This window comes from Natator depressus, chromosome 6 (genome assembly GCF_965152275.1).
Source record: "Natator depressus isolate rNatDep1 chromosome 6, rNatDep2.hap1, whole genome shotgun sequence".
Classification (NCBI taxonomy): domain Eukaryota; kingdom Metazoa; phylum Chordata; order Testudines; family Cheloniidae; genus Natator; species Natator depressus.
The window spans coordinates 22,619,965-22,644,521 of NC_134239.1; the positions used below are offsets into that span (position 1 = coordinate 22,619,965).

General features: G+C 46.0%; 2 protein-coding genes, 1 long non-coding RNA gene and 1 other non-coding gene across 5 annotated transcripts in view; 3 read left to right on the forward strand and 1 right to left on the reverse strand.

Moving 5' to 3' along the window:
• Positions 1-1,781: 1,781 nt before the first annotated feature.
• On the forward strand, positions 1,782-10,188 carry RPLP2 (ribosomal protein lateral stalk subunit P2). Its single transcript, XM_074954790.1, has 5 exons — positions 1,782-1,935; positions 3,164-3,287; positions 6,883-6,931; positions 9,114-9,206; positions 10,071-10,188. Exons 2-5 carry the CDS (start codon positions 3,165-3,167, stop codon positions 10,145-10,147), a joined length of 342 nt encoding a protein of 113 aa, XP_074810891.1. The 5' UTR covers positions 1,782-1,935; position 3,164; the 3' UTR covers positions 10,148-10,188.
• Positions 6,965-23,779, reverse strand: LOC141988809 (uncharacterized). Its single transcript, XR_012639834.1, has 3 exons — positions 23,722-23,779; positions 22,102-23,144; positions 6,965-7,424 (listed from the first exon to the last, which is right to left on the reverse strand). It is a non-coding gene; the product is annotated as an uncharacterized LOC141988809 (long non-coding RNA).
• LOC141990271 (small nucleolar RNA SNORA52) lies at positions 7,145-7,277 on the forward strand. Its single transcript, XR_012640139.1, has one exon. It is a non-coding gene; the product is annotated as a small nucleolar RNA SNORA52 (small nucleolar RNA).
• Positions 21,903-24,557, forward strand: part of PNPLA2 (patatin like domain 2, triacylglycerol lipase) — a 52,196-nt gene continuing 49,541 nt past the window's right edge. Inside the window, exon 1 of one of the 2 annotated variants that reach the window (XM_074954786.1) lies at positions 21,903-22,415. In XM_074954786.1, coding sequence (XP_074810887.1) covers positions 22,229-22,415 — 187 coding nt within the window. In that variant the 5' untranslated portion in view covers positions 21,903-22,228. The remainder of the gene's footprint in view (positions 22,416-24,557) is intronic. The other variant, XM_074954785.1, reaches the window with a different exon arrangement.

The following is a 24,557-nucleotide window of genomic DNA, read 5'->3' on the forward strand; positions in this document are numbered from 1 at the left end:
ACTGCTATACAGTAGTGGATCACAAATTGAGTCAACAGTGTGATGCAGTTGTGAAAAAGGCTAATATAATTCTGGACTGTATTAACAGAAATGTTGCATGTAAGACGAGAGGATAACTGTCCCATTCAATTCAACGCTGGTGAGGCCTTAGCTGGCGTTCTGTGTCCAATTCTGGGTGCCACTCTTCATTAAATATATGGAGAGAGTCCAGAGGAGATCTACAAAAATGTTAAAATGTTTAGAAAATCTGACTTATGAGCAGAAACTAAAATAACACTGGGCATGTTTAATCTTAAGAAGACAAGGGGAAACTGATAAGTCTTCAGCTACGTTAACTTTCTATAAAGAGTATGGTGATAAATTGTTCTCCATGTCCACTGAAGGTAGGACAAGAAGTAATTGGCTTAATCTGCACCAAAGGAGGTTTACATTAGATATTAAGAAACACTTAAGGCTTGTCTACACTGGCACTTTAAAGCGCTGCAACTTTCTTGCTCAGGGATGTGAAAAAACACCCCCTCTCCCTCCCTGGAGCGCTGCAAGTTTCAGCACTGAAAAGTGCCAGTGTAGACAGTGCACCTGCGCTCCCAGCGCTGGCAGCTATGCCCCTTGTGGAGGTGGGTGGGGTTTTTTTTATTAGAGCTGCCGCAATGACACAAGCCACGTTAAAGCACTGCCATGGCAACACTTTAATGGTGCCAGTGAAGACGTGCCCTTTATAACTATCATGGTAGTTAAGCACTGAAATAGGCTTTCAGTGGCAGCTGTGGAATCCCTGTAACTGAAAGGAGATTGGTCAGGGGTTTAGCGAGTGCATGTCCCTGGTTTATCTAACCTTAAGAACAAGTTAGATAAACACCTGCGGATGTTCTAAATGTACCTGGTCCTGAGACTTCTGCCTCACCATAGCGGGTTGGATTGATGACTTCTCAAGGGCCCTTCCAGGCAATTTTTGTGAGACAAACCAGGCTGTGTATTTACCAGTGGGAGAATCAGAGGCCATGACTAACCCACCTGAAGAAAAAAATCAAACTAGAGCTGAACCACAGCAATTTTCTTATGTAGAGGGGAATGGGAAACCTAGAGGGACAATTTCTAGCTTTTAAGATCTATTTTATCTTAAAATAAAAGGGAGGAGGGACCCTCCTTGGGGGGAGAACTCTTTGAAAGGGTGTTAACTTCCTTCTCACTGAATCCAGTGGATACAAACTCCAGCTATGGGATTGCTTTTTTTTTTTTTTTTTTCTCTGACCCAGGGTAGAGGACTGCGGCTAGGAAATAAAAATGGGTCTCTTCCAAGCCCTCCTGTGCGTGGTGCCTGTGTTACAATTCTCAGCCAAGGGGGGTGAGCCACGTCTGCGCGGGCTGGCTCTGGCGACCTAGGCAGGGCTGTCAGCCTGGAGACGGTGCCCAGGGGACGAGGTGTGCCATGTTCTTGTGACCGCTCAGGGGGGCGAGCTGCTGCAGGGCAGGCAGGAAGGAGGGGGAGGGCTGGGCCATCTCCTGCCCCCTGCTCTGCCCTCTCTGCAGCCCCACGCTGCCCCAGCTTGTCAGGCTGTGGGAGGAAGGGTCCCCAGGGGGCCTGGCACCATGATGCTGCCCCCGCCCAGCACGGCCGGAGGCCTTGGCACCCCGTGGGTAATGCCTCGGCCTGCCTGCGCTTCTCCCCCTCCCCGCACGAGAGCGGCTGGGGGCTGGAGCACGTGCCAGCCCGAGGTGTGGCCTCTAGTGTCATGGCGGCCGCAGCACTAGTAACAATCTCACTGCTCATTGGCTGTCTACCCGCCTCGGTTCGTCCAATGGCAGAGCTGGTTGGTGGGGCGTTGTAAAAGGAAGAACTGTCTGTCTAGGCCCTGCCCCTTCCCTTTAGCCGCCGGGCCGCCGTAGGGAGTGCACGTCCCTAGCCCCAACTCCCGTTCTACCCCACTCGGTCAAGTAAGTGTGCGGACCTTCCCCCCCCCCCCGCCTTCCCTCTAATAAGCGCGCCCGGAGGCGCCCCCCCCCCCCGCCCTGGCCGTGAGCAGGGCTGGGCCGAGACCATGCGGAGCCGGGGGGGGGAGGAAGGAGCGATGGCGGCCCCACGTGCTCTGCCGCGCCGGGCCTGGGACGCTAGAGGGAGGGGTACCGGGGTTGGGATCTCAGCGAGGGGGGAGCTTGTGGGGTGGGGCAGTGCTGGGACCGGAGTGGGGGGCTACAAAGGGGGATTTACCAGAGCCGCGGGGAGCACCCCACTGAATGGGGGCGGGATGGGAACCTGGGGGCCGGGGGGGGAGGAAAGCGGGGTGGTCATAGAAGCATAGACTATCAGGGTTGGAAGGGACCTCAGGAGGTCATCTAGTCCAACCCCCTGCTCAAAGCAGGCCCAATCCCCAATTTTTGCCCCAGATCCCTAAATGGTCCCCTCAAGGATTGAACTCACAACCCTGGGTTTAGCAGGCCAATGCTCAAACCACTCTGCCATCAGCGTCGTGCCTGAGCAGCTGCCCCTCCACGCACAGCCCCTTGTAGCCCCCTGCCTGCATAGCTGGGGGAGCCCCCTCTCCTGGGCTCACTGAGCCCCTCCGGGCGCCTGCCAGGGACGTGTCCAGCTGGGCTGCCCCCCCGCCTGCATTCAGCTTGCGATGGGCACTTACCCAGCGGGCTCTGTTCAGAAAGGTGCCGAGTTGCTACCTGCTCAAATTCTCTCCCCCCACATCCTCTGATGTCGCTGTTAAGGGTTGGAAGTGTAGAGCTGTGTATGTATCAACTTTCGTAGCGGCTCGAGGTAAAAGCCATTTATTTTAGGACACTTAAAACCAACTGTCTTGACTAACAGCTTCTCTAAGGCCTTGTCTTCGTGGGGGGTGGGGAGGGGCCTTGTCTTCTTGGGGGGTGGGGAGGGGACATCTGTTCTTAACTGGAGGTAACATTCTAGGGAAGATGAGGTAATCTGCAGTTTTAATATAGCTTAGCAGTTAAACACTAGGCTCCCGCAGAACTCGATCTTACAACTCATGAAAACTGCCTCATCTTCACTAGGATTTTATCTTGAGTTAGCTAACTCAAGCTAAGAACGCACTTTTCTTTTTTGTAACTGCGACAGGGCTCCAGCGAGCTGGGAACAAATCCCTGGCTTCTAAAATCTGTAACAGCCTCCATGATAAAGATTTTAATTCTCTTTCAGAATGCGTTACGTTGCAGCTTATCTTCTGGCCGTCCTTGGGGGCAACGAGTCCCCTGCTTCAAAGGACTTGAAGAAGATTCTCGACAGTGTAGGCATTGAGACGGATGATGAACGCCTGAACAAGGTGACAATGCAGTAACTGACAGTGTAATATCCAAATGGGAGCCATTTCTGTATTCACTTGGCTATGAATCTGATCTTATTAATCCAAGGGATGTTAAAAATATTTGTGTCGTTCCAAGTATGGGTATGTATGTGGTTATGGTCTCTCAAGTGCCAATTGCCCATTAAAAAGTATTTGGGGCAGCATTTCTGTAGATCTCAGGCTCTCTTATTTACAAAAATTCAGTCTGAATAACCTCACTGGACAGAGCTAATACAAGCTATGTTTCTAACTGATAAGTCTCTGTAATTAGAGAGACAGGTGGTGATAACCTGGAACTGACACGGCTACAACTACACTGCATACAACAAACGCTGCCTAATGGCTCTTATCAGAGGCTGGTAGTTGCCTGGTTAGTGGACGCCGGTGGCAAAAAAAAATTCTAGTGAGATACAGTGTTCAATTTGCAGTTATGCACGGCCTCAAAATAAATTGATCTAAATCTAGTGGAGGGTCATACCTTTTAGGCAAAAGGTAGAACATCAGAATAGTCACTCCAGCCCAATATCCTGTCTTCCGACAGTGGCCAATGCCAGGTGCCCCAGAGGGAATGAACAGAACAGGTAATCATCAAATGATCCATCCCTGTCGCCCATTCCCAGCTTCTGGCAACATTATTGCACTACATTTATGGGGTGCCAAGTGTATACACAGCATTTTCCATAAAACACACAAGCCCTTGTACCTGCTACAAGGGACAGATGTCAACTAGTCATACAAAGAGTTTGAGGCCAGAAGAGACGACTGTGTCCTCTAGTTGGACCTCCTGTATGTCACAGGCCATTAATACAAGGTGGCCACTAATACAATCCAGCCACTTGCACACTAAACCTAACAACTGGAATTAGACCAAAGTATTACAGCTCTCAGGAGACACTGTTGTGTGCCATGGGCAGAGCATAGGAAACACTGAGGTGGACCAATGCCTGAGGCTCCTGTAATGGCAGGGAAGTAAATGAGATACACCCAGATGATACAATACCTAGGAAAAAACATAAAGATTCTGGAGGGTTAGTGTCAGCCTGGAGATCAGTGTTGAAAGGCTGTGTGGCAGAGAAGGGCTTGAAGGAAGATTGGGAAGAAAGATTTAAATACTTTTCATAATGTGGTGGTGTTTTAAAAGGTGTTTAAAAAGAAAACAATTGATGAAATTCTATAAGATTTTTTCAAATGAGAAATCATCTTATTTGCAGACACGGTGTGTCAGGTATTACAAGAGATGCATTAAGAGAGAGGATATTGGGGAAACTAGGTTTTTCAGATGGATAGTTGTAATCTTCAGAAATCCAACCAAAAGAGTGGTTAGTTCTCTGTAACCAGAATCCATGCAGTACTAGGATATAGTTCTGCACTCTAAAATAGAGGTTCTTATTCTGTTGTGTGTTTCAAATTGACACTTTTTTATTATGGTTAAAAATATAAACTAACCTAGTTTTCACTGATCATCCCTTTCCCACAATGTTTTGTTGGAATTTGTTCTTGTCATCATTGACTTATCTGTATTTGTTAACACTGACCGGATCTTACTCCAATATAACTCTAGAGGACTCTTCAAACACACCTTTCTGAGTAAATAAACACAAACATGGCAATTCACATATTGCATGCTTCACTTGAGCAGGAGATTAGCTGTTGAAAAATGTTGTTTAGATATATCCCTATCGCTGAGCTGCAATGTATTTTGACATTACAGTTCCTATCGTTAAAATCTTGCCTCCACTGTTTGTTTACATTGGTTTGTGACTCTGCACTGCTATCCAATAGCTGAAATACACCGGGAGGAGCTGCAGCACCCTTGACCTTTAACGCTTGTTTCTGAGATGGTAGCAGTTTCTGTTTTCCTGTTTAATCTTTGCCAACCTGGACTCCAACTTTGATAGTAAAATTTACATTCCAGTGAAAAGCTGAAATGATCAGCTGGGCTTTAGCATATGTCAGAGTACTGAGGAACACACATGCTGGTTCAGGATCCCATGCTGTAGAGCATGCGCATGGAAGGGGGTACAGCATCAGTTTCATAAATGCCTAACAAACCATTGCAGAGGGTCTGTTTTGTGACTTGTAGAAGGCTTCTATAGTCTTCATTGTTGTGAGCTTCCTGAATTCATTGTGAACTCATTGAAATGGATTTCATGAGGAGATGACTACAGAAAAGCACAGGTGCTCCAGTGTGTCAGTCTTCAGTTTTCATTCATGGCACATTTTTCAGAGTAGAAGCCGTGTTAGTCTGTATCTGCAAAAAGAACAGGAGTACTTGTGGCACCTTAGAGACTAACAAATTTATTTGAGCATAAGCTTTTGTGGGCTACAGCCCACTTCATCGGATGCATAGAATGGAACATATAGTAAGATATAGATATATACATACATACATACAGATAAGTTAAAAGTTACCATACAAACTGTGAGAGGCTAATTAGTTAAGATGAGCTATTATCATGGCACACTTAATGTTTTGTTTTTATTTCCAACTGTGGACTTGTTTGAATTTCAGTGTCCTATAAAGTATATTGATTTAAATCATAGATTTTAATCTTGTTTTGTATTTATACTTTTTGGTTATTCTCCTAAAAAAGAGATTGATTCGGTAACCATTGAAATATGTTGATTTGCTACTAAATATAGCTTTTATACAAAATTTGGTCCTGCTTTTTGCTAACTATGTGGACACGCTATATTTACATAAGCAGTTTTATAGCTTAACTTGTATTTATTTTTGCCTTTGTATGTTAGCAATTGATGAATGACACATTTCTTGTTTACTAGATTAATTTTTTTCTTGTGGCTCTATTTGGATGGAAATTCAAATTCAGTTTAAAAAAAGCACAAAAACAGCATTTAATTTTATTTTATCAAAAATTATCTTGAATGTGCCTGATACCTAAGGAAGAAAGTTCATCAAAACATGTTTTGCTGTTAAAACTGATTTATTAAACATAGGAAATATTATCTATAGTTGTTGAATTGAACTGATTATTTCTGGTCACTGTGTCCTTATTTTTAGAACTAGTAGATCTCATCATCACACCTAGCTTTTATTCATAGATTGGAAGAGGGAAAACAAGTTTCCCTGCTTCTTCAGCTCCCAATTGGTTTCTTAACTTTGAATGAACTAGTCATTGAACTGAATTAGAGGAATAAACTGAAATGAACAAAATAATCTCTGTAGAGCGCGCCTGTTGTCAAAATCTGGTTTAGCGCTTCAACCAGCTCTGGTTCCTGGGGCTTAACCAGTGCTTTTCCCCAGTTCAGTGGCTTGACTTTCTTTAAAACTTCAGCAGCAAACATGTACTATTTAATACTATTTTTATAATTATTTAAATTATTTTAATAGATCATAAATTTAGGTCTTAACGTAGGTTGTCAATTCAAAATTAAATGTTAAATTATTTATTTTTAAAAACCCTATATTCATTGTTTCTCCTCCTGAGAAATAGGGCAAGATGGAGTCTTACAAGCAGCTGGTTAGGTGGTATTACACAGAACCCTGATTGACTAACACTTAAAACAGCTTATCAAACAATTTGTTTTAATATTTTATATGTAATTTCCATAGGTTATTGGTGAACTGAACGGAAAAAATGTAGAGGATGTCATTGCTCAGGGTAAGTAAAATCTCATGGTATTGGCATGGGGGGGTGACATTTATGATGATTGCCTTTCTAGTTAAGTCACTAATTTAAAGACCCTTAAGAGCAGAGAATTACCAGATTTTTCTTTTCTTTTCTTTTTTCCATTTTGTTTTCCTCATTAAATCAGACTTGCTTTAGAGGGCTTTCAGTTAAGATAGAAATTGGGATAAATCATGTAATGGGTAGGGGTCCATCCTAATTCCTGCAGGTCAGTGCCAGTACCTGCTAGGTTTCGCTTGTGGACCAGATTAAACTGGAAAGTGCTCTTAAATATGAGTTTACAGTTAGTCTGCTCATAACAAGAGTTTTCTGGACATGTTGCTAGGTGAGAGAATGAGCCAGACTTTAGCATTCTAAACTGTAACTCTTGGTTTACCCAATTGTGTTCTTGAACTTTCTTTCTCCGAGAAGTCACTTCATGAACTAAATCCTTCATTCACAAGCCTTCTGTTTATTTCAGGGAGACCTAGAAGTGATAAATCTTGTTGAGAGAGAACAATGAAGTAAAAAAAAAAAAAAAAATCACATTTTACCTTCAGTGCAAAATTAATAAATATAAATTTAGAAAGGCACAGCAATTTGAATGTTCCACTTACTGAATATTTGGCTCTGACCAAATACATTGTTTTTATATGGCATGTTGAATACTTCGAGTAGCCCAAAGGTCTTTAATGATTTACTCCCCATTCCTTCAAACATTTAAGCAGATGTTTTTGTAACTTTACTCACATGCCTTAAGTGCTCACAGGATCAGGCCTTAATGATTATCAGAAAGTACAGCAGCTGTTAGATACTTCTGTGAATGTTGTATAAAAACCTGAAAGAGCCATTATGCATGCACTTACCACACACTCTTAAAATGATTCAGTTGTCTGCTGATGGAATAATTTATTTTAGAAATACAGTAGAATCTCAGAGTTACAAACACCAGCGTTATGAACTGACCAGTCAACCACACACCTCAGTTGGAACCAGAAGTCCATAATCAGGCAGCAAACAAAAAAGTACAGTACTGTGTTAAACATAAACTATTTAAAAAAATGGGAAAGCAGAATTTTTCTTCTGCATAGTAAAGTTTCAAAGCTATATTAAGTCAATTTTCAGTTGTAAACTTTTGAAAGAAGAACCATAATGTTTTCTTCAGTGTTATGAACATTTCAGAATTACGAACAGTCTCCATTCCAGAGATGTTTGTAACTGAGGTTCTACTGTATGTGGCTTCCTAGAATATCTGACCTGATTATAAAACATGTTTATTTTGCTAGTTATAGGAATCTGAAATTCTAAGGAATTATTTAGAAATTGATTCTTAGAAAAGCAGTACAAGCAAAAGGACTGGGTAAGCAAACTTCGAAAGCAGAGGGACTCTCAGTATTCACAAGGGAAAAGGCAGAGAGCTAACTTTCCAGAAATTGGAGACATTAAGCAGTAGTGAGGTCACTAATCTCAAAGGTCCCATCTGTAATGTAATTCCTACTGTGTTGGAGGGGCCTGGTTATTACACAGTACTTCTTGGAACAGCTCAGTGTTGTTTGGTCTCCTTCTATCCATGGCAATCTAATCATATTCCCAAACAGCGCTGCATTGCTGCACAGTCCAAGGTTGTAGCACACTGTAGACAACATAGAATAGACAGGACCTAGCAGAGGTCATATAGGAAATGCTCTTCTCGAAGGATACCTTTTTCTTTATTTGGTAAAGTTTGCTTGCTGTTGATGTCTTAACTTTTTAATATGGAGGTTTGGGGGATTTTGTAGGCAAAAAAATGCTGCCCAAAACTATTGTCAACACCACGTTGTTTGTTTGTTTGTTTGTTTTTTTTGGGTAGGCTAGCTGCCCAGTGTTTCAGTCTGAAACTCTAGAATCTTGTTGTAGAATGTGCTGTATTTTAAACAAACAAATACCCGGCACCTTATTGTTCCTTGCAGGTGGCTAGTGTGCGTTAATTTGTCAGAGGCTAGCCTGTAATCACATCCCTTAGATATTTTTATATTTTTTTCCTCATTCATTTCATCCTATCATAGACATGTCCATATACCATATTGACTAGGTGCCATCTTACTACATAACTTTGGTTCTGCGTGTTGCAGTATTTGCAGGGCCAGGTCTATTCTGAGTGCTTAATTAGTATTCCCCACCCTTTTGTTCCTTACAGGTAACGGCAAACTTGCCAGCATGCCAGTTGGTGGAGCTGTAGCAGTCTCAGCTGGACCAGGTTCTGCTGCTCCTGCTGCTGCACCTGCTGCTGGTGAGTATACTTGTGCAGTGCAGTAGAAACAAGGGGGGAAATGGAGCCCCTCTATGAAAACTCGTTACATTAAAATCTTAGTGCCTTAATTCCCATCATGTAAACTTAGGAAGCTTTTCTTTCTTTTACTGTATTTTGGCTTCTTGTCCTGAGATTGAAATATTAACTGACATGGTTTAGCACTAAAGACTATCTCTGCACTGTACCTGGGAATGAACTGTTCAAGTGGTGTGCATAGAAGGCGGTTAGCTAAAACCAGCCAACCAGTAAGAGTTATACACAGTTGCTTGCTCCTCACCTTCATTCATTTGTTCTGGTTTAAGTCTATAGAGCCAAAATGGACCCTCAGGTGTGAGTATGCAACTCCTGTGGATGTAATTGAGAGTTGTGCATATGTCTCTGAAGGCAAAATTTGGCACTTAATCTTTAAACGTATAGGTTAAAAAGAAATTGAATCTGTTAGTAACGCACAGAGTAGGTATGGAGACTGAAACTTAAAGGGGTGACTTGTGTCCATTTAATTGGAAGATACTCTTTCATGAAGAGTAAAAAGAAAAGGAGTACTTGTGGCACCTTAGAGACTAACCAGTTTATTTGAGCATAAGCTTTCGTGAGCTACAGCTCACTTCATTGGATGAAGTGAGCTATAGCTCACGAAAGCTTATGTTCAAATAAATTGGTTAGTCTCTAAGGTGCCACAAGTCCTCCTTTTCTTTTTGCGAATACAGACTAACACGGCTGTTACTCTGAAACCTTTCATGAAGAGTGTGTGTTTTGGGATCTCCTCACACCTGCAATGTCTAAAATGTACTGTAAATATTCCCAGATGAGAGTAAACACCGTTTAAATCTTTTCTCTCTGCAGCTGAGGAGAAGAAAGAAGAGAAAAAGGAGGAGTCTGAGGAGTCTGACGATGACATGGGATTTGGCCTATTTGACTAAACTTTTGCTACAGAAGCTAATAAAACATTTTGTTTAAAATGGATGTTGAGGTGTTTTGTTATAACAACCCTACTGTCCCTGAAGTTTTCTCTCTCATCTAAGAATGGTGATCTGGATTTGGGCTTTGTTTAAAGAAAAAAGAACTTCTTAACTAGCCTCGTTGATTCTCCATGTAGGTGAAGCCAATTAAACTTATGCTCCTAAATCACTTAGAAACCTTTGAAACCCCACCCTGAGGGACCTAAACATGCACTTGATTCTAAATCATGTTGTAAAACCCAATGGAAAGAAAATCAGAATTAGCTTGTAAATTCTACTGCATCACTTCAAAGCTAACTCTCATAAAGATTATATTTTGTAAATGACCAAAGCGGCACTCATTTCTTTGACAAATTAGATCTTATTCCAAGACTTGTTCATTCCTTTCTACCTGCATATTGCCTACAATGCTGTCAGTAACACATTCTGTAGGGATTTCACTTCCATCTCCAACAGATCTCTAAAAGCAATGCACTCCTCAGCTTCATCAAATGTGCAAACACAAAATCTTAAATTGCTTCACAGCTTTGATATCCATTATATTATTAGTTCTCAAACTGTGGGTCAGGACCCCAATGTGGGTTGTAACCCCATTTTAATGGGATCATCAGGGCTGGGATTTCTGGGGCCCAAGGCTCAGGCTTCGGTCCCCCAACACTCTCCTGGGGTCGTGTAGTAATTTTTGTTATCATAAGTGGGTTGCGGAGCAATGAAGTTTCAGAACCTCTGATAACAGATTGACTTGCATTCCGTGTGTTTGGTAAGTTATTGTGGGTAACACTGCTGAAGTGATGTATGATCTTGTGTTGTCTACATACGGGTATAGTGGAGATGTACAACTTAAAATGGTACAACCTGTCCACTAGAGTGGATGCAATTCTAGATTGGTATAAAAGTTCTTATGCCAGTAGAGCTTATTCGTGTATGGGAAGGGGAATAAGTTCAGTGTAAGATGCCTTTACAGCTGTATAGCTGCATCCACATTAGGGGTTTATATATGTATAATTTTCAGTAAAATATATCTCTAACCAACATAGTTTATACTGATATAAAATCTGTGTAAACCAGGCTCAAATATGAAAGGCAGTGTTGTGTGGGGGATAGGATTGTGTTTTCTCAAGTTAGGGTACCATTTTCAAAATGACTCTAGTAACTTGGGCACTGAAAGTCACTAGGATTTAGGTGCCTAACTTGCATAGGCACTCTTGAAAATCTTACCATTAAAGACCTAGGTTTCATGCATGTAGTGTCCTTGCATAGGCTCTGTGCTAACTTATTTTCAACACGGGATTCAACAGCTCTTCCTTGACTGCCTTCTAGGTTAGAGTTAATGAGCTTGGCCAATATTAAGGGTAGTAAATTACATGGAAATTTAAACAGGTGAGATTTGAAATGATTTCCTCTTTTCCAGCTCAAATACCTTTCCTCTAGGTTCCCTGTCTGCCTCATTTAAAGTAGGTCAATTCTGATTTGCCTCTCTTTTCTGTTATGGCTAAAAAGTTATAAAATACTCTATAGACAAACTGCTCAATTATCAGTTATTCATAGATAATCAGCATAAGACAACCAATATTGTTGTGGTCCAAGGACATGCCCCCAGAGTGTTGGATTTTTTTATAAAAGGGTACAAAGAAAAGAGTGAAAATTTGCCAAAAAGGAAGTATTTTTTAACTTTATTCTTCCTACCAATTCATTTTTCATCAACCCACCACGATAAGCAGTGCTCAAAGATAAAGCAGTGCTCAAGATAAAGCAGTGCTCAAAGATAAGACTTTGGTGTTTGCTATTTCAATGAGATTTGTACAAAATAAAAGTTTGAAGTTCCTGTTGAACTGAAACCTTAACTATGCTACAGTTCCAATGTAATAAATAGCCATTACAGGCCCTCAGAAACTGGTGTCAAGGCAAAATGTATCCATAACAAGTGAACCTGGCATCAGTTTCTGGATAGATTTAAGAAGCGTAGCACCACCAATCACGTTATAGCAGTTGCACAAGAGGATGAAAGCACAGTTGCCAACGTCTATGAAAGAAACAGACGCAGCCTCTTGTTTTGTATGTAATTGAAGAAAGCTGATTGTGGCTGTAGCCTCTACCTGACTTTCTAATAGCAGCTGGAAAGCCAGCCAGTCTCCTAGGTTGCTCACTTGCCTCACAAATGCTGAGCTAGCCCCTCCCTCAGTCAAAGGAGGAGAGATTATCTCTGCCATCTCTTCCACTTGTTCCCCTACAATCAATCACCTCCATGTTCTCTGAACCAAATGTAAGCCAGCTCGTTCTCATCCAAACACCAGCTGAGGCACTTGACCCTTTTGGCTGCTAGGAAAATAAAAGAGCTGGGCCCCATCAGCATAGTGAAGTCAGAGCAATCTCCTCCTCCTCACCAACCCTTCTAACTGCCCCATAGCTCTGTAAAAAGGACAGGTGACAAGATGGAGCCCTGTAGCACTCCAAGGGAGGGCCCAACCACCAGCCTTTGAAAGCCCTTACCTATACAAGAATGGTCCCACCCCAAAGCAACCCCATTCGCTCCTGGTGCAGCCCCCAACTGAGTCCACACACCTCATGATCAAAAGTATCAAAGGCAGTTGCCAATTCTAAGAATGTCAGGGTGGAGATGCAATCTTGGCCTGTTGCTGGGAGATTATCTACTGATGTAACGAGCTGGTCTGTCCCATGCCTCCAAATTGACAAGTGTCCAAGGGTACTGAGGCCACTTGATTGTCACCATTTGTTCAATAATTGTAACCAGAAAAGGCAGCTGAGATGCAGGCTGATAACTGGCCTAGCCGAGTCTTGATGTCTCCTAGTCTAGCACTTTGTATGAGCTGTGCCCTGCACAAGAGGCCTAACTACTCCGACTGTCCTCCTCCCATTCTTCACCTGTTCTTCAGGCCTGGAGCTATCAACCCAACCTGATGGTTGGCCACCTACCATCTACTTCAAAACCCTCCTGAAAATGCACCATTTCTGCTAAAGCTTATGCAACTATTCTGCCCTGGAAAGCACAGTCTCGGGTTTGTGTGTTTAAAAACCACCAACTGACTACATCACACCACTTTGTGATAAATATATAATCAGATCACTTGGTGCTCTGTTTGTCTGCAGCACCTTCATAGAATCATAGAATATCAGGGTTGGAAGGGACCTCAGGAGGTCATCTAGTCCAACCCCCTGCTCAAAGCAGGCCCAATCCCCAATTTTTGCCCCAGATCCCTAAATGGCCCCCTCAAGGATTGAGCTCACAACGCTGGGTTTAGCAGGCCAATGCTCAAACCACTGAGCTATCCCTCCTAGCCTATAGTAAACCCCTGGCCGCAGAGACCACTTCTGTGTTCTAAACATACCAAAACTTGTTAAATACTGCATTGGTGGAGTTCCCAGAATACCCTCAAGGTGGCAATACACTTTAAATAACATTCCATGAAGCTTACAGGGGGAGGGGGACTTATGTATGTTTTAAGCAATTAGCTATGCCGGAAGTTTGCATGCCTGTTTCACAATTCAATAGCAAACCATCTAGCCTGTCCTGTGAAATGATAAAAGTTTACTCCAAACAAGGAAGCAAAAGTACTTTAATCTATTCTCCCCAACTCCCAGTCTTTCCAGTTGCCACTGAACTGGTTTATAATCAGAGTGCTATATCTAGAAATCTCCATCAGCTTCCTCTAATGCACTGGGTCAAATTAATCATGGTTCTAACTCCATTGTCTTCAGCGGGTGTCTACCACCGAGCAATTTGGCCCACCCATTGCTTTGTCTCTGTGGATGCTGTTCTGTATTTTCAGTTGTAGCTTCCTTCTTCACAGTCATAATGCTTCTTGTATCATAGAATCATAGAATATCAGGGTTGGAAGGGACCTCAGGAGATCATCTAGTCCAACCCCCTGCTCAAAGCAGGACTGATCCCCAATTAAATCATCCCAGCCAGGGCTTTGTCAAGCCTGACCGTATGAATCATTGTAAAAGGTGCCTTAAAAGATAAGGACAAGGGCATGTTCCTACTGAAACCACAGGTAAGGCCCAGAAAGTTGTGGTATATTGTATATGCTATAAACCTCTAAATATATCCCTTTCTCTTTATCCTGATGTCGGGAACATGGCTCACTTTGGCACATCCTATGGCACAAGCTCTGTTCCAAAGGTAGTGACATCAGCAATATTGGGAAAGGAAGGAGAACCAAATCTTTATCCTGGAAGTTATGGTGGTAACTGATTACCATAGCAAGGGAGAGTAATCTGCTAATAAGGTTGATGGTAAGAGATGGACACTTTCATCTCTGGGATATTAGTTCTACTCCAGCTCAGCAGTGAAGGAAAATCATTTCTTGCAAGCACCTCAGGACAGGAAGCATGACATCTTCTCTATTTGGAAACTACCAAGTATATCCCAGGTGCTACTGGAAATGGTAATTAAGTGATGGCTCCGTGGTGGCATCTGTGAAGTCAATTAGTATTCTCGATTGAGTCACTGAGGGTAGGTCTACACTGCACCTGGCGCAAGCCTCCCAGCTCAGGTGAACAGACTCAAGCCAGCATGCTAAAAATGGCAATGTGGAGCTTGGGGCTAGGGTGGAGACTGGTTAGCTACAGAAGTTCAGAGGTAGGGTGGCTTGAGAGTCTGAGCTGCTGCCTGAGCCACAACATCCACACTGCTACTTTTAGCGCGGTAGCTTGAGCCCATCTTGCGTGAGTCTGGCTACCTAGGCTGGGCGGCTTGCTCCCAGCTTCAGTGTAGATATACCCTAACACCCCGGTTTTGTGCGCTGCTCCAGAGTGGCAGAACCCCATTGTAGTCAATGGTGCTCCACGCAGGCACAAGCATCCACCTGCACAGAACAGTCAGCAGGGGCTTAAATGTCCAGTCACTGCTGGCATCCTTACTAGCAGCCCTAAAAGGAAGCTCAAGGATCAATGGAGCATGGAGACTGCCTGCCCAGAGAGGTGGCCCTGGAGGTGTCCCTCCAGATTAAGTCTGAAGCATAGCGGTAGGGAAGCTTGTTCTGATGTATCAGGCTATACATGTTCTGTGGATGAAGACTTATTTTCCCAGGCTATTGCTCCAGCCCACACTTATCTGCATTAAATTTGGGTTTGTTTTCAAAGGGAAAAGTAGTTGTAAGAACAAATATTGCCGTACTATGAAAGCAAAGACTCTGGACTGGCCTAGACTAGTAAAGCATACCTGTGTTATGAAGGTCTAATACATAGTCACAAAGCACAAAGGCAACCCTAAAATAGGGAGAAAGTCAACTGGAGTCTTTCCATCAGCTTTAATGAGAGTTGGATCAGGCCCTGGATTGTCTAAAGGAACACGGTGTCGTCAAGCTATAACATATGAATGTCATCAAGAAGAGAGGCTGACATTGGTTTTGTATGTGCTGTACCATAATAGTAGCAGGATGTTAACTGTATGTAACCCACGTGAGTAACAAGAAGGTAATGAAAGGGTTGCAGAAGAAGCTTTCTTGCTGCATACCGAGCATTCAATGGGCATGAATGAACATGTGATTTTTGATGAGTATCCAACATGTCAGAAAGGCACTGGTATAAAGCCTGCTTACACAACACATTTGAGGGTCACGCTGATTTCCCTGCTGCTGGTTGCTTACTGAAAAATCACTGGCTTGGGGGGATTACCACCTGGGAGAAAAACACCATTATTATTTTGTTTGCCAGCATTTTCTTACCAGCTAAAGAATCCAGGAAATGTTCAGCGAGAAGTTACTGTTTACACTGTTTATTGCAACAAGCATAGCAGTGTTGTGCTATTTTGCCAGGCAATAATAAGTCCTCAGTTGTATAACCTTGAAGGCCAAAGACTGAGTGATGTAAACATCTGAGGAGATGTTTCTCAACTGGTGCAGCCCCAGCACCATTGTTGTTCTCCTTCAGCTACAGACTGAACCCTGCAGTTGGCAAGGTGCAGAAAAACAGGCAGAAGCAACATTAGCCTGAGAGGAAAGCTGGTCTTTTGGTTGAAGCACTGAGCTAGAACTCAAGGGATCTGGATTTAAGTCCCAACTCCTATGTGATGTTGAGGCAGTGACTGAACCCCTCTGTGCCTTGGTTCTCCTTTGTAAAATGTGGCTAGGAATGTTTCCTTTGGCTGTGCCTACAGCAGAAAGTGTTGGTTTTTTCCAATATAACTTAAAGTATGAATTTAAACCAATACACTTACACCTGTCAGGGATGGTCTAAATCATACTTAGTCCTGCCATGAGTGCAGGGGACTGGACTAGATGACCTCTCGAGGGCCCTTCCAGTCCTATGATTCTTTGATTCTGTGATATGGGGTCACAAATTGAGCTAGCCCTTTGAGAGGACTGGGGTGCCGCTGCACTTGTCCCAGCTTAGCTCTCCTCCCCAGATGAAGGCGCTAAGTGCTGAACTCATGTGACAAAGGTTCTGTGACTAAACCAGGAGTGAACAGCCTGTGGACCATGAGCAGGGAGGAATTGCAAACAGCAGTAGAACTGGGAGATCAGAGGAAGTTGGATTTAGTGCTCTGTAAAGAGTGGGAGGAGAGTGAATCCAGGAAGGGGTCCTGGGAAATCGGAGCCCCACAATGAGATTATCAGAGGGAGGCTAGATAGCCCTGTTATGAAGTGTTCCCAGGATCGGGAACCTGTAGTAGAGAGTGGATGTGGGTGCCCCCATACTGGTGTTGCATGTGAGGAGGATGGAAAAACTGTTTTGTCATCTAGTGAGGTGATGTGGTGAGCCTTGTGACCAAGGGAGGATGACAGGTCTGACTAGTGCCCAGCACCTAAAGTGTTGGATGCCAGTGGTTGCCTGGAGTGAGGGAAACTGGGGCAGCAGATGGGCCTGAAGCCAAGCTGTGTAGCTTCCTGCTGCAACTTGTATAATCCCTATGTAGCTGTTCCTGTTATGGTATATGTCTTTTGGGTTCGCTTATGTGGCTTAGGAAGGGGGTTAAGCTAAACCAAAAAAAGCCACTCTGACTCTAGAATAAGAGCGTCCACATGGACAGTTATACTGGGATAAATGGAGAAATTCTCTAGTGTAGATGAGGCTTTCATCTGCCTTGTCTGTGAGCTCATCAAGGCACAGGCCAACTTTTAGGCCTTGTCTAAATGGGAACATGTCACCAGTTACATGCATATCAGTGTTTTGGTTTTTTTCTTGATTCTGAGACCATTGAAGTCAATGGCAATTAGGGTACTGGATTCCCTCACTGCAAGTGTTACTAACCTGACTTTATTGGTGCTTAATTTGCAGCTGTTCTGATTTTTTTTCAGTCTCCTTTAATGCCTCTCTCAATAATGCAGTTACACAAGTGATCTAAAAAAGCACAGTTTAGGGCTGGGAGTCTTTTCTGTTTCCTGTAGTGTTAATTTTGGTCTCCCGTCAGCGTTTCTCATTGTCACATTGTTGTGCCATTTCAGCTGCGGGCCATAATTATGGCTCACACATTCCAGGATCTTTCTGGGCCCGTGTGCTGACGTAGTGAGGAGACAGTACTTTGTCATGCTGTCCGTGGGACAATTCGATAAAGGCAGCTGATCCAATGCCCATGGGAGTCAATGGCAGTCTTTCTACTGACTTTGTCTGGCTTTGGGTCAGGCCCAAAACATGTTGTCCCAGAGATGACTCACTACTGTATTACCCATCACTCCCTGCCCTCCCACAAAAAATGAAGAACATGGATACACTGATCCCCCTGCATCCTGCACTTTGCATTCTCTTCCTCTGAATGAGATAATCCTCTCTTGTCCAAGTTTGTTGGCACTGCCTTCCTCCCAGGAAAATGAAGCATTGCATTATGGGGAAGTCCAAGAACCTCCCTGTGCTATCCCTCTGGATCAGCGACCTCCAAGAAGCGGAGTCCCTGGGGAAGGCAGGTTACAGCACTGAATTGGAGCCTGTGTCTGGATTACTTTACAAGAAATCTGCTATTGTAACGAGCACCACCACCCCTTCGAGGCACAACCGCTGCCTTGTCCATCCAGCTAATTATAGGAAATTGGGAAGAATTGCTGTGTAAATTACTCATGAGACATGGTCTCCCTACTGGCAGCATGATGCTGATCCTGCATTCCTTAGTCCACCAACCCCCTCTATTGGTGTGGGGGGTGACCAGAGTAAGGGTCATAGGCCTGGATCTCATGCTTGTGCTTCTGTCAGTTCCGTATATCCTGGTGTTTCCAGCACAGTTTCTGGTTTTGCTGACTGGCGGTAGAAGTGGCAGGGAAATGGAAAATCTTTTCAGCAAACATTTTTTGTGAATTTTCCTTGCTCCCCCATTTTTTCCTCAAAATGTTCCCACTAGTGCTTTCCTTCGGGTCCTGATCCTGTGAGTTCTGGACTCCCACAGCGCACATTGACTTCGGCGACGGTTGTGGGCACTTGGCATCAGGCTCGTAGTTTCTACTATAATGGGGCAGTAGCTCCACCATAGCAGAGAATGGCTTACGGTTTAACAGCTCACTCACTATGTGCTCTAAAGCCACACGCTGACTCAGATTGCCTTGACCTGTGCTATGCCTCAATACAATTCATCCTAGGGTCCATATTTGGGGTCATTGGAGCAAGGGGGTTCTGAGACACCCCCCAAAAATCACATCCACATTTTACAGTTATGTCTTATTCTGTACATGGGGCTCAAACTATTGTACTCATCCACCCCAATTTTATGTCAGCTGGTGTCCAGCACCCGCTGACCCTCTGCGGAAGCAATACAGGCATTAGCACCTCTGCTTACACAGCACTTCTGAGCAGACATGCAAACTACATGGAAGCTATGGGGAACATTCACAGCTCTTTGTACCCAAGAACCATGAGTCTGATTCTGTTCCTTGGGAGATTTGCATGCTGTGCACAATCTGCCTTTGCTTAGAGACGGGCCACAATGGGGCTCTCCTTGGAAGTGCAAGTGTTGTTCATTATTTTGAGGGAGATCAGCTCCCCACAACTGTACCCTCAATTCCATCTACCTGTCTGTGAAAGTCCTGCCCTGGGCTCAGTTGGGCAGCATAGTATGTGGAGTATGAAGCCTGGTATGATGTGTGGGGCTGGGCTGATCTGGGAGAGACTAGGTGCCACATAAAAATGACATCAGCAGGCTGGTGCAAGAATCCCAGCCAGGATGAATCAGTTCTCTGCTGGTAGAGCTCCTACCAGATAGCTTTCAGCATGATGGGCTAGAAGTTTGCTGGCCCCTGGAACAGGTCTGCTGGATGCACACACTAGGGACACAGCACTGAGGGGAGGGGTGAGGGAATATGGAGAACAGGCATGCTCAGTGTGTGGGACGGGCACTTAGGACTTGTCTACACTGGGGAAACTAATTTGAATTAAAGTAAGGTATGAACTTAAAGTGCAATATCTATTCCGGAATAAATCCACGTGCAGACATCAGCAGACCATAAGGTAGGGAGACAGGGATGAGAACATCCATTAAAATGAATGGAGGAATCGGTCTAGAGAGAGCTGCCACTGCCAGGGACTCGCTTGATGCAGCTGCTTCTTTGTCAGCCACAACTTTGTTCAATGGCAGAACAATTAGGCCATGTCTAGACGTACAGCGGCACAGCTGTGCTGATACAGCTCTGACACTGCAGTGCGTGAGGGGAAGATGCTCTGTGCTGACGGGAGAGAGCCCTCCCATGGGCATAAAATCCTCCGCACCTCCACAAGGGCAGTTCACATAGCTCCATTCAGTGCCATGAAGAGTACTCTTTTAACTGAGAACAACCTTTGAGATGAATGGTGCCATTTCACACTTCTGCTTCCAAACCTGCAGGTAGATGTGCAGATCCTCTTCCCCATACGAGGCTCAGATCTGGGGTAGGAACTCTGGATCTCCTCTCTCCTCCATCTTGATGCCCCCAGCTCTTATGTGCAATGCCATGGCTCCTCCAATCTTACCAGGGACAGGGAGGGCCCAGGGAGAGATGGGATTTGGTAGCTGAGTGATGGAGAGGGGTGCCAGATGCACAAAAGGAGCTCAGCAGTGTTTGGGAAGCAAATTCAGCACCATTTGATCAAATGTTTCTTGAGATGCAGCCCACCAATATGAGATGCTCCTAATTATCAGAATGCTCTAGAGTCCATGTGCACAGATATACTGGCATGTTGCAACAGAGTCTGGGATTTGTGGTAAAAATCTGGGGCCATTAGAAGCGGGATCCCAATATATGGCCACCCACAAAATGAGCAGTTTTAATTTTCAAAATGCTCAAACATGCATGTGCATAGGACAATTATCTTGAATGTTGGTACAGCACAATAGGAGCCAGGGTATACCTCCTGGTGCAAATTTGGGGTAATTTGGTCAAAGGGTTCCTCAGATACAGCCCCACAACCCACTAAGGACCTCATTTTAATATTCAAATTACTCTAAAATCCACAGGGAGGGGAGTGAGGTGGCAGCTTTGAAAACTAGTATTCTGCAACAGGGCATAGGATCATGGGAGATGGGGGAGAGCACCCATAGAGATGAACAGGGTGGTTCATGCCTCCCACAGCTGATGTGTCATTTCCATGGATGAATGGGGAAGTTCAAGCTTCCGCAATCCTCCTGTGCTGCAGGGTGCTGTGCAGAGCCCCTTCCCCCTCTGTTAGTCCCTGAAGTGGAATATGGAGTCTTGGGCTTTTCTCCCCATTTCTGCCTCCAGCTGGTACCTGTGCTCCTGCAGCTATGGCTTTCCCTTCTCCCCATAGCCCCTCCAGTTGATGTAGAGATTAGTCACACCAAGGACTGGGATCCTCCTTGTAGAGGGTGATGTGTATGTTTTCATGTGTGGTCATCTCACTGATGATGTGCAGGAAAATGGGGGCTGGGGTAAACAGCTGGGGTAGGCCAGCTACATAGAGCAAAAGCAACACTACACACACTAAAATATATTTTTTTCTTTGTTTGTCAGCAACACACACAAAAACAAACCACCCCACAATATACACACCTCACTGCACTATCCTGTACTCCCACAACACACACAAAACCCACCCCACGATACACCTCCCCACTCCAAAACCTTGTATGCCCACAACACCCCCCCACACACACACACTCCAAAAACTACTATTCCCACATACACAAACCACCCCAGAATACACACACAACATGCCACAACCGCCCACCCCTCCAGAACTCTCCACCCCACAAACACACATGCGCACCAGGCCAAAGCCCTCCATCCCCTTCACACACAACCCATCACACAGTCCTCAAAACACACACGCGTCATCACAATACACACAAGCCACGCCACTCCCCTACACACACACACACACACACAGTCATTAGGGTGCCTAGCTAGACTTCCTCTAGCCAGGGAGTGGATCTCTTGTCATCGGTCTGGGCCGAACGCTACCGCAGCCGGCAGCCCCATAACTGCGGAGCGCACCCCAGCGAGCCACATGGGCATTCCAGCTGCGCGCTGCCCAGCTGCGCGCCCTGCTCCCCTTGCGGGCTGCCCCTTTAGAACGGGGCCCGGCAGCGGCTGCCGGCGCCGAGCGGGAAGTCCTCTCCCAATGACATTCCCCCCGCTTTGCATGGCCCCACCCGCCGGGAGGGCGGTCGAGGCTCGCCCCCCGCTGCCATTAGCCGGTGCAGCGAGTCTCCTCCCTCCCGCCCCTGGCATTGGGCGTGGGATTGGCTGCTCCGACCCCACGGCTGACAAACCGGAGCCCCTCCCCGGGCAGGCCCGCCGCCGATATAACGCTGCCCCCCTCCCCTCTCTGCCGCTCATCAGGTGTTGGCAGCGGCTGCGGGAGCCGGCGGAGGAAGCGGGCAGAGCAGGAAGGGCCCGGCGCAGGAAGGGAGGCGCTGCTGCCGCCGCGCATCCATTCCCCTTTATCCCGGGCCAGGGCCGGCAGAGCCCCGGAGAATGTGAGCGGGAAGAGCGACCCACGCGGATCCGGGGCGCCGCAACTTCTCCTGCCCTTACCTCGCTTGTGCCCCGCTCCAGTCCTCCGCTCGCATTGCCCAGGCGGGGCGTCGGTCCGCCGAGGGCTTGGCGAGCCTCGGCTGCCCCCATCTCTCTCCTGCCAGAGGCGCTGCCAGGCGGGGAGGCGATGTTCCCTCTGGACTCCCCCTGGAGTATCTCCTTCGCGGGCTGCGGGTTCCTGGGGGTGTACCACATCGGGGTGGCCAGCTGCCTCCAGGAGCATGCCCCCTTCCTGGTGGCCAACGCCAAGACGATCTACGGAGCCTCCGCCGGAGCCCTGACGGCCACGGCCCTGGTCACGGGAGCCTGCTTGGGTGAGGAGCCCAAATAGCTTTGGGGTGGGCGGCGGCGGCGGTGGGAAATCAAAGAGCCTGTCCCCGCTGCGAGTGCAGGGCAGACCCGGCCATATGCCTTCCCAGCCCATGTCAAGTAGGGCCGGTGCGTGTGTGTGTGTCAACCTGGGGTTGTGTGTCATAAATAGGTGTGTGTGGTGGCGGGGGAGGGGGCGTTCATGATCCTGCCCTAGATCCTGGCTGGATGGGAGGCGGGCCATGGGATGGAAAAGTTTGAGATCCACTGGACAAGGGAAGGCCGATAAGGGATCCTCTCTGTTCACCGGAACAAAAAATACACTCCAATAGGCAAACTGTTTTGCCCCCAGGCGATCCCTTCTGCTGGTAAATTCTGAGCTGCACATAAGCAGTGTTTTTTTTTTTTTTTAATGTAGAAGCTCTTTGAATCAGGGACTGACTGTCTCTTATGGCTGGTCTTCATGGGGAAACTGACCGGCATAACTGTTGTGGAATAAGCTATTTGGGAACAGCTCCACCTGTGGACACTCTATTCTGGAATAAAAGTGACTCTATTCTAGAAGAGTGCCAGCATGGGATCTCTTTTTCTTAAATTATATGTATCTTATCCACCTTCAGGGAACTACTACTTCTCTCTTCTCCCTCCAAAATATCCTTTCAAGTTAGCTTGTTGTTATACAAGACCATGCAGGAACACTGAGCACAGACTAAAACCAAAGAGGGACCTTTGATCTGAAATGGAAAGCGAAAACAACCCATATTAGTCTTGTTGTTTATGGATGGGTATATGTGGCTAGACTTCAGAGAAGCTGGTTTTTCAGAGACCAGCTTCTGTGTAAGTGATCACTATGAGCCTGATATAGCCCATGAAAACTTATAAAAGGATGACTAATGAGTACAGTGGGCCTGTAGTGGATGTTGATTTATAGTGTAGTTGATGGGGGGGCGGGGGGGGTGTCTTTAGAGCAGGGGTGGGCAAACTTTTTGGCCTGAGGGCCACATCTGGGAATAAAAATTGTATGGTGGGCCATGAATGCTCACAAAATTGGGGGTGGGGGGCTCTGGTTGGGGGTGTGGGCTCTGGGGTGGGGCCAGAAATGAGGAGTTCAGGGTGCAGGAGGGGGCTCTGGGCTGGGGTGGGTGAGGGCTCTGGCTAGGGTGGCAGGCTCTGGGGTGGGAATGAGGGGTTGGGGTGCAGGAGGGTGTGCAGGTTGGGACCGAGGGATTCAGTGGGAGGGGGACCAGGGCTGGGGCAGAGGGTTGGGGTGTGGGGAGAGGCTCGGGGGTGCAGGCTCTGGGTGGCGCTTACCTCGAGTGGTTCCTGGAAGCAGCGGCATGTCCCTTCTCCAGCTAGGCCAGGTGGCTCTGCACACTGCCCCGTCTGCAGGCACTGCCCCTGTAGCTCCCATTGGCTGCAGTTCCCGGCCAATGGGAGCTGTGGGGGCAGCGCTTGGTGGGGGCATCATGCAGAGTGGAGCCCCCTGGGTGCCCCTACACTTAGGAGCCAGAGGGGGGCCCTGCTGCTGCTTCCGGGAGCCGCATGGAGTGGCCCCTGACCCTGCTCCCCAGCTGGAGCACCACAGTGGGGAAAGCCCCAGACCCTGCTCCTCAGCGGGAGCTTGAGGGCCAGATGCAGCCCATGGGCCATAGTTTTCCCACTCCTTCTTTAGAGCATGTCTTGCAATGTGAACTGTTTTGTACATTGTAATGCATTGATAAAATGTGGAACTTCTGTTCAACTTTGTTCTAAAAAGGTACTTTTGTTATAACATTACCATGCTAGGTGGGAACTGCTGTGCATTCATGGTACTGGACTAGCATTATGGTTGTGGTGCAGATTGCTCAAAACCAATTAATATAGGCAATTAAGCATGACTTTTTTTTAAACCTGCATCATTGTTGGACCACAATGGCGCAAGCTAAGCGAAGATCCAGCTTTTGATGATGTTCTGCATGTGGGCTCTGGGGTGAAAAAGAAACCTACTCCTTGCTCGTCACTCTCTTACCACCGTGTGGGGACGGAAACATAGAGCAGATGAGTTCTTAATGGCTTTGTACTGGAAGCAGAAAAGTGACTGGAGGAAAAAGTGGGGACAGCATATAATGTGCTTATGAGTTTGGCTACCCACACTGATCATCCGTGTC

Coding starts and splice junctions, on each gene's coding strand:
- RPLP2 (XM_074954790.1), top strand. CDS start 3,165: ATGCGTTACGTTGCAGCTTATCTTCTGGCCGTCCTTGGGGGCAACGAG. Junction 3,288..6,882: donor ATGATGAACGCCTGAACAAG/GTGACAATGCAG, acceptor TAATTTCCATAG/GTTATTGGTGAACTGAACGG. Junction 6,932..9,113: donor AGAGGATGTCATTGCTCAGG/GTAAGTAAAATC, acceptor TGTTCCTTACAG/GTAACGGCAAACTTGCCAGC.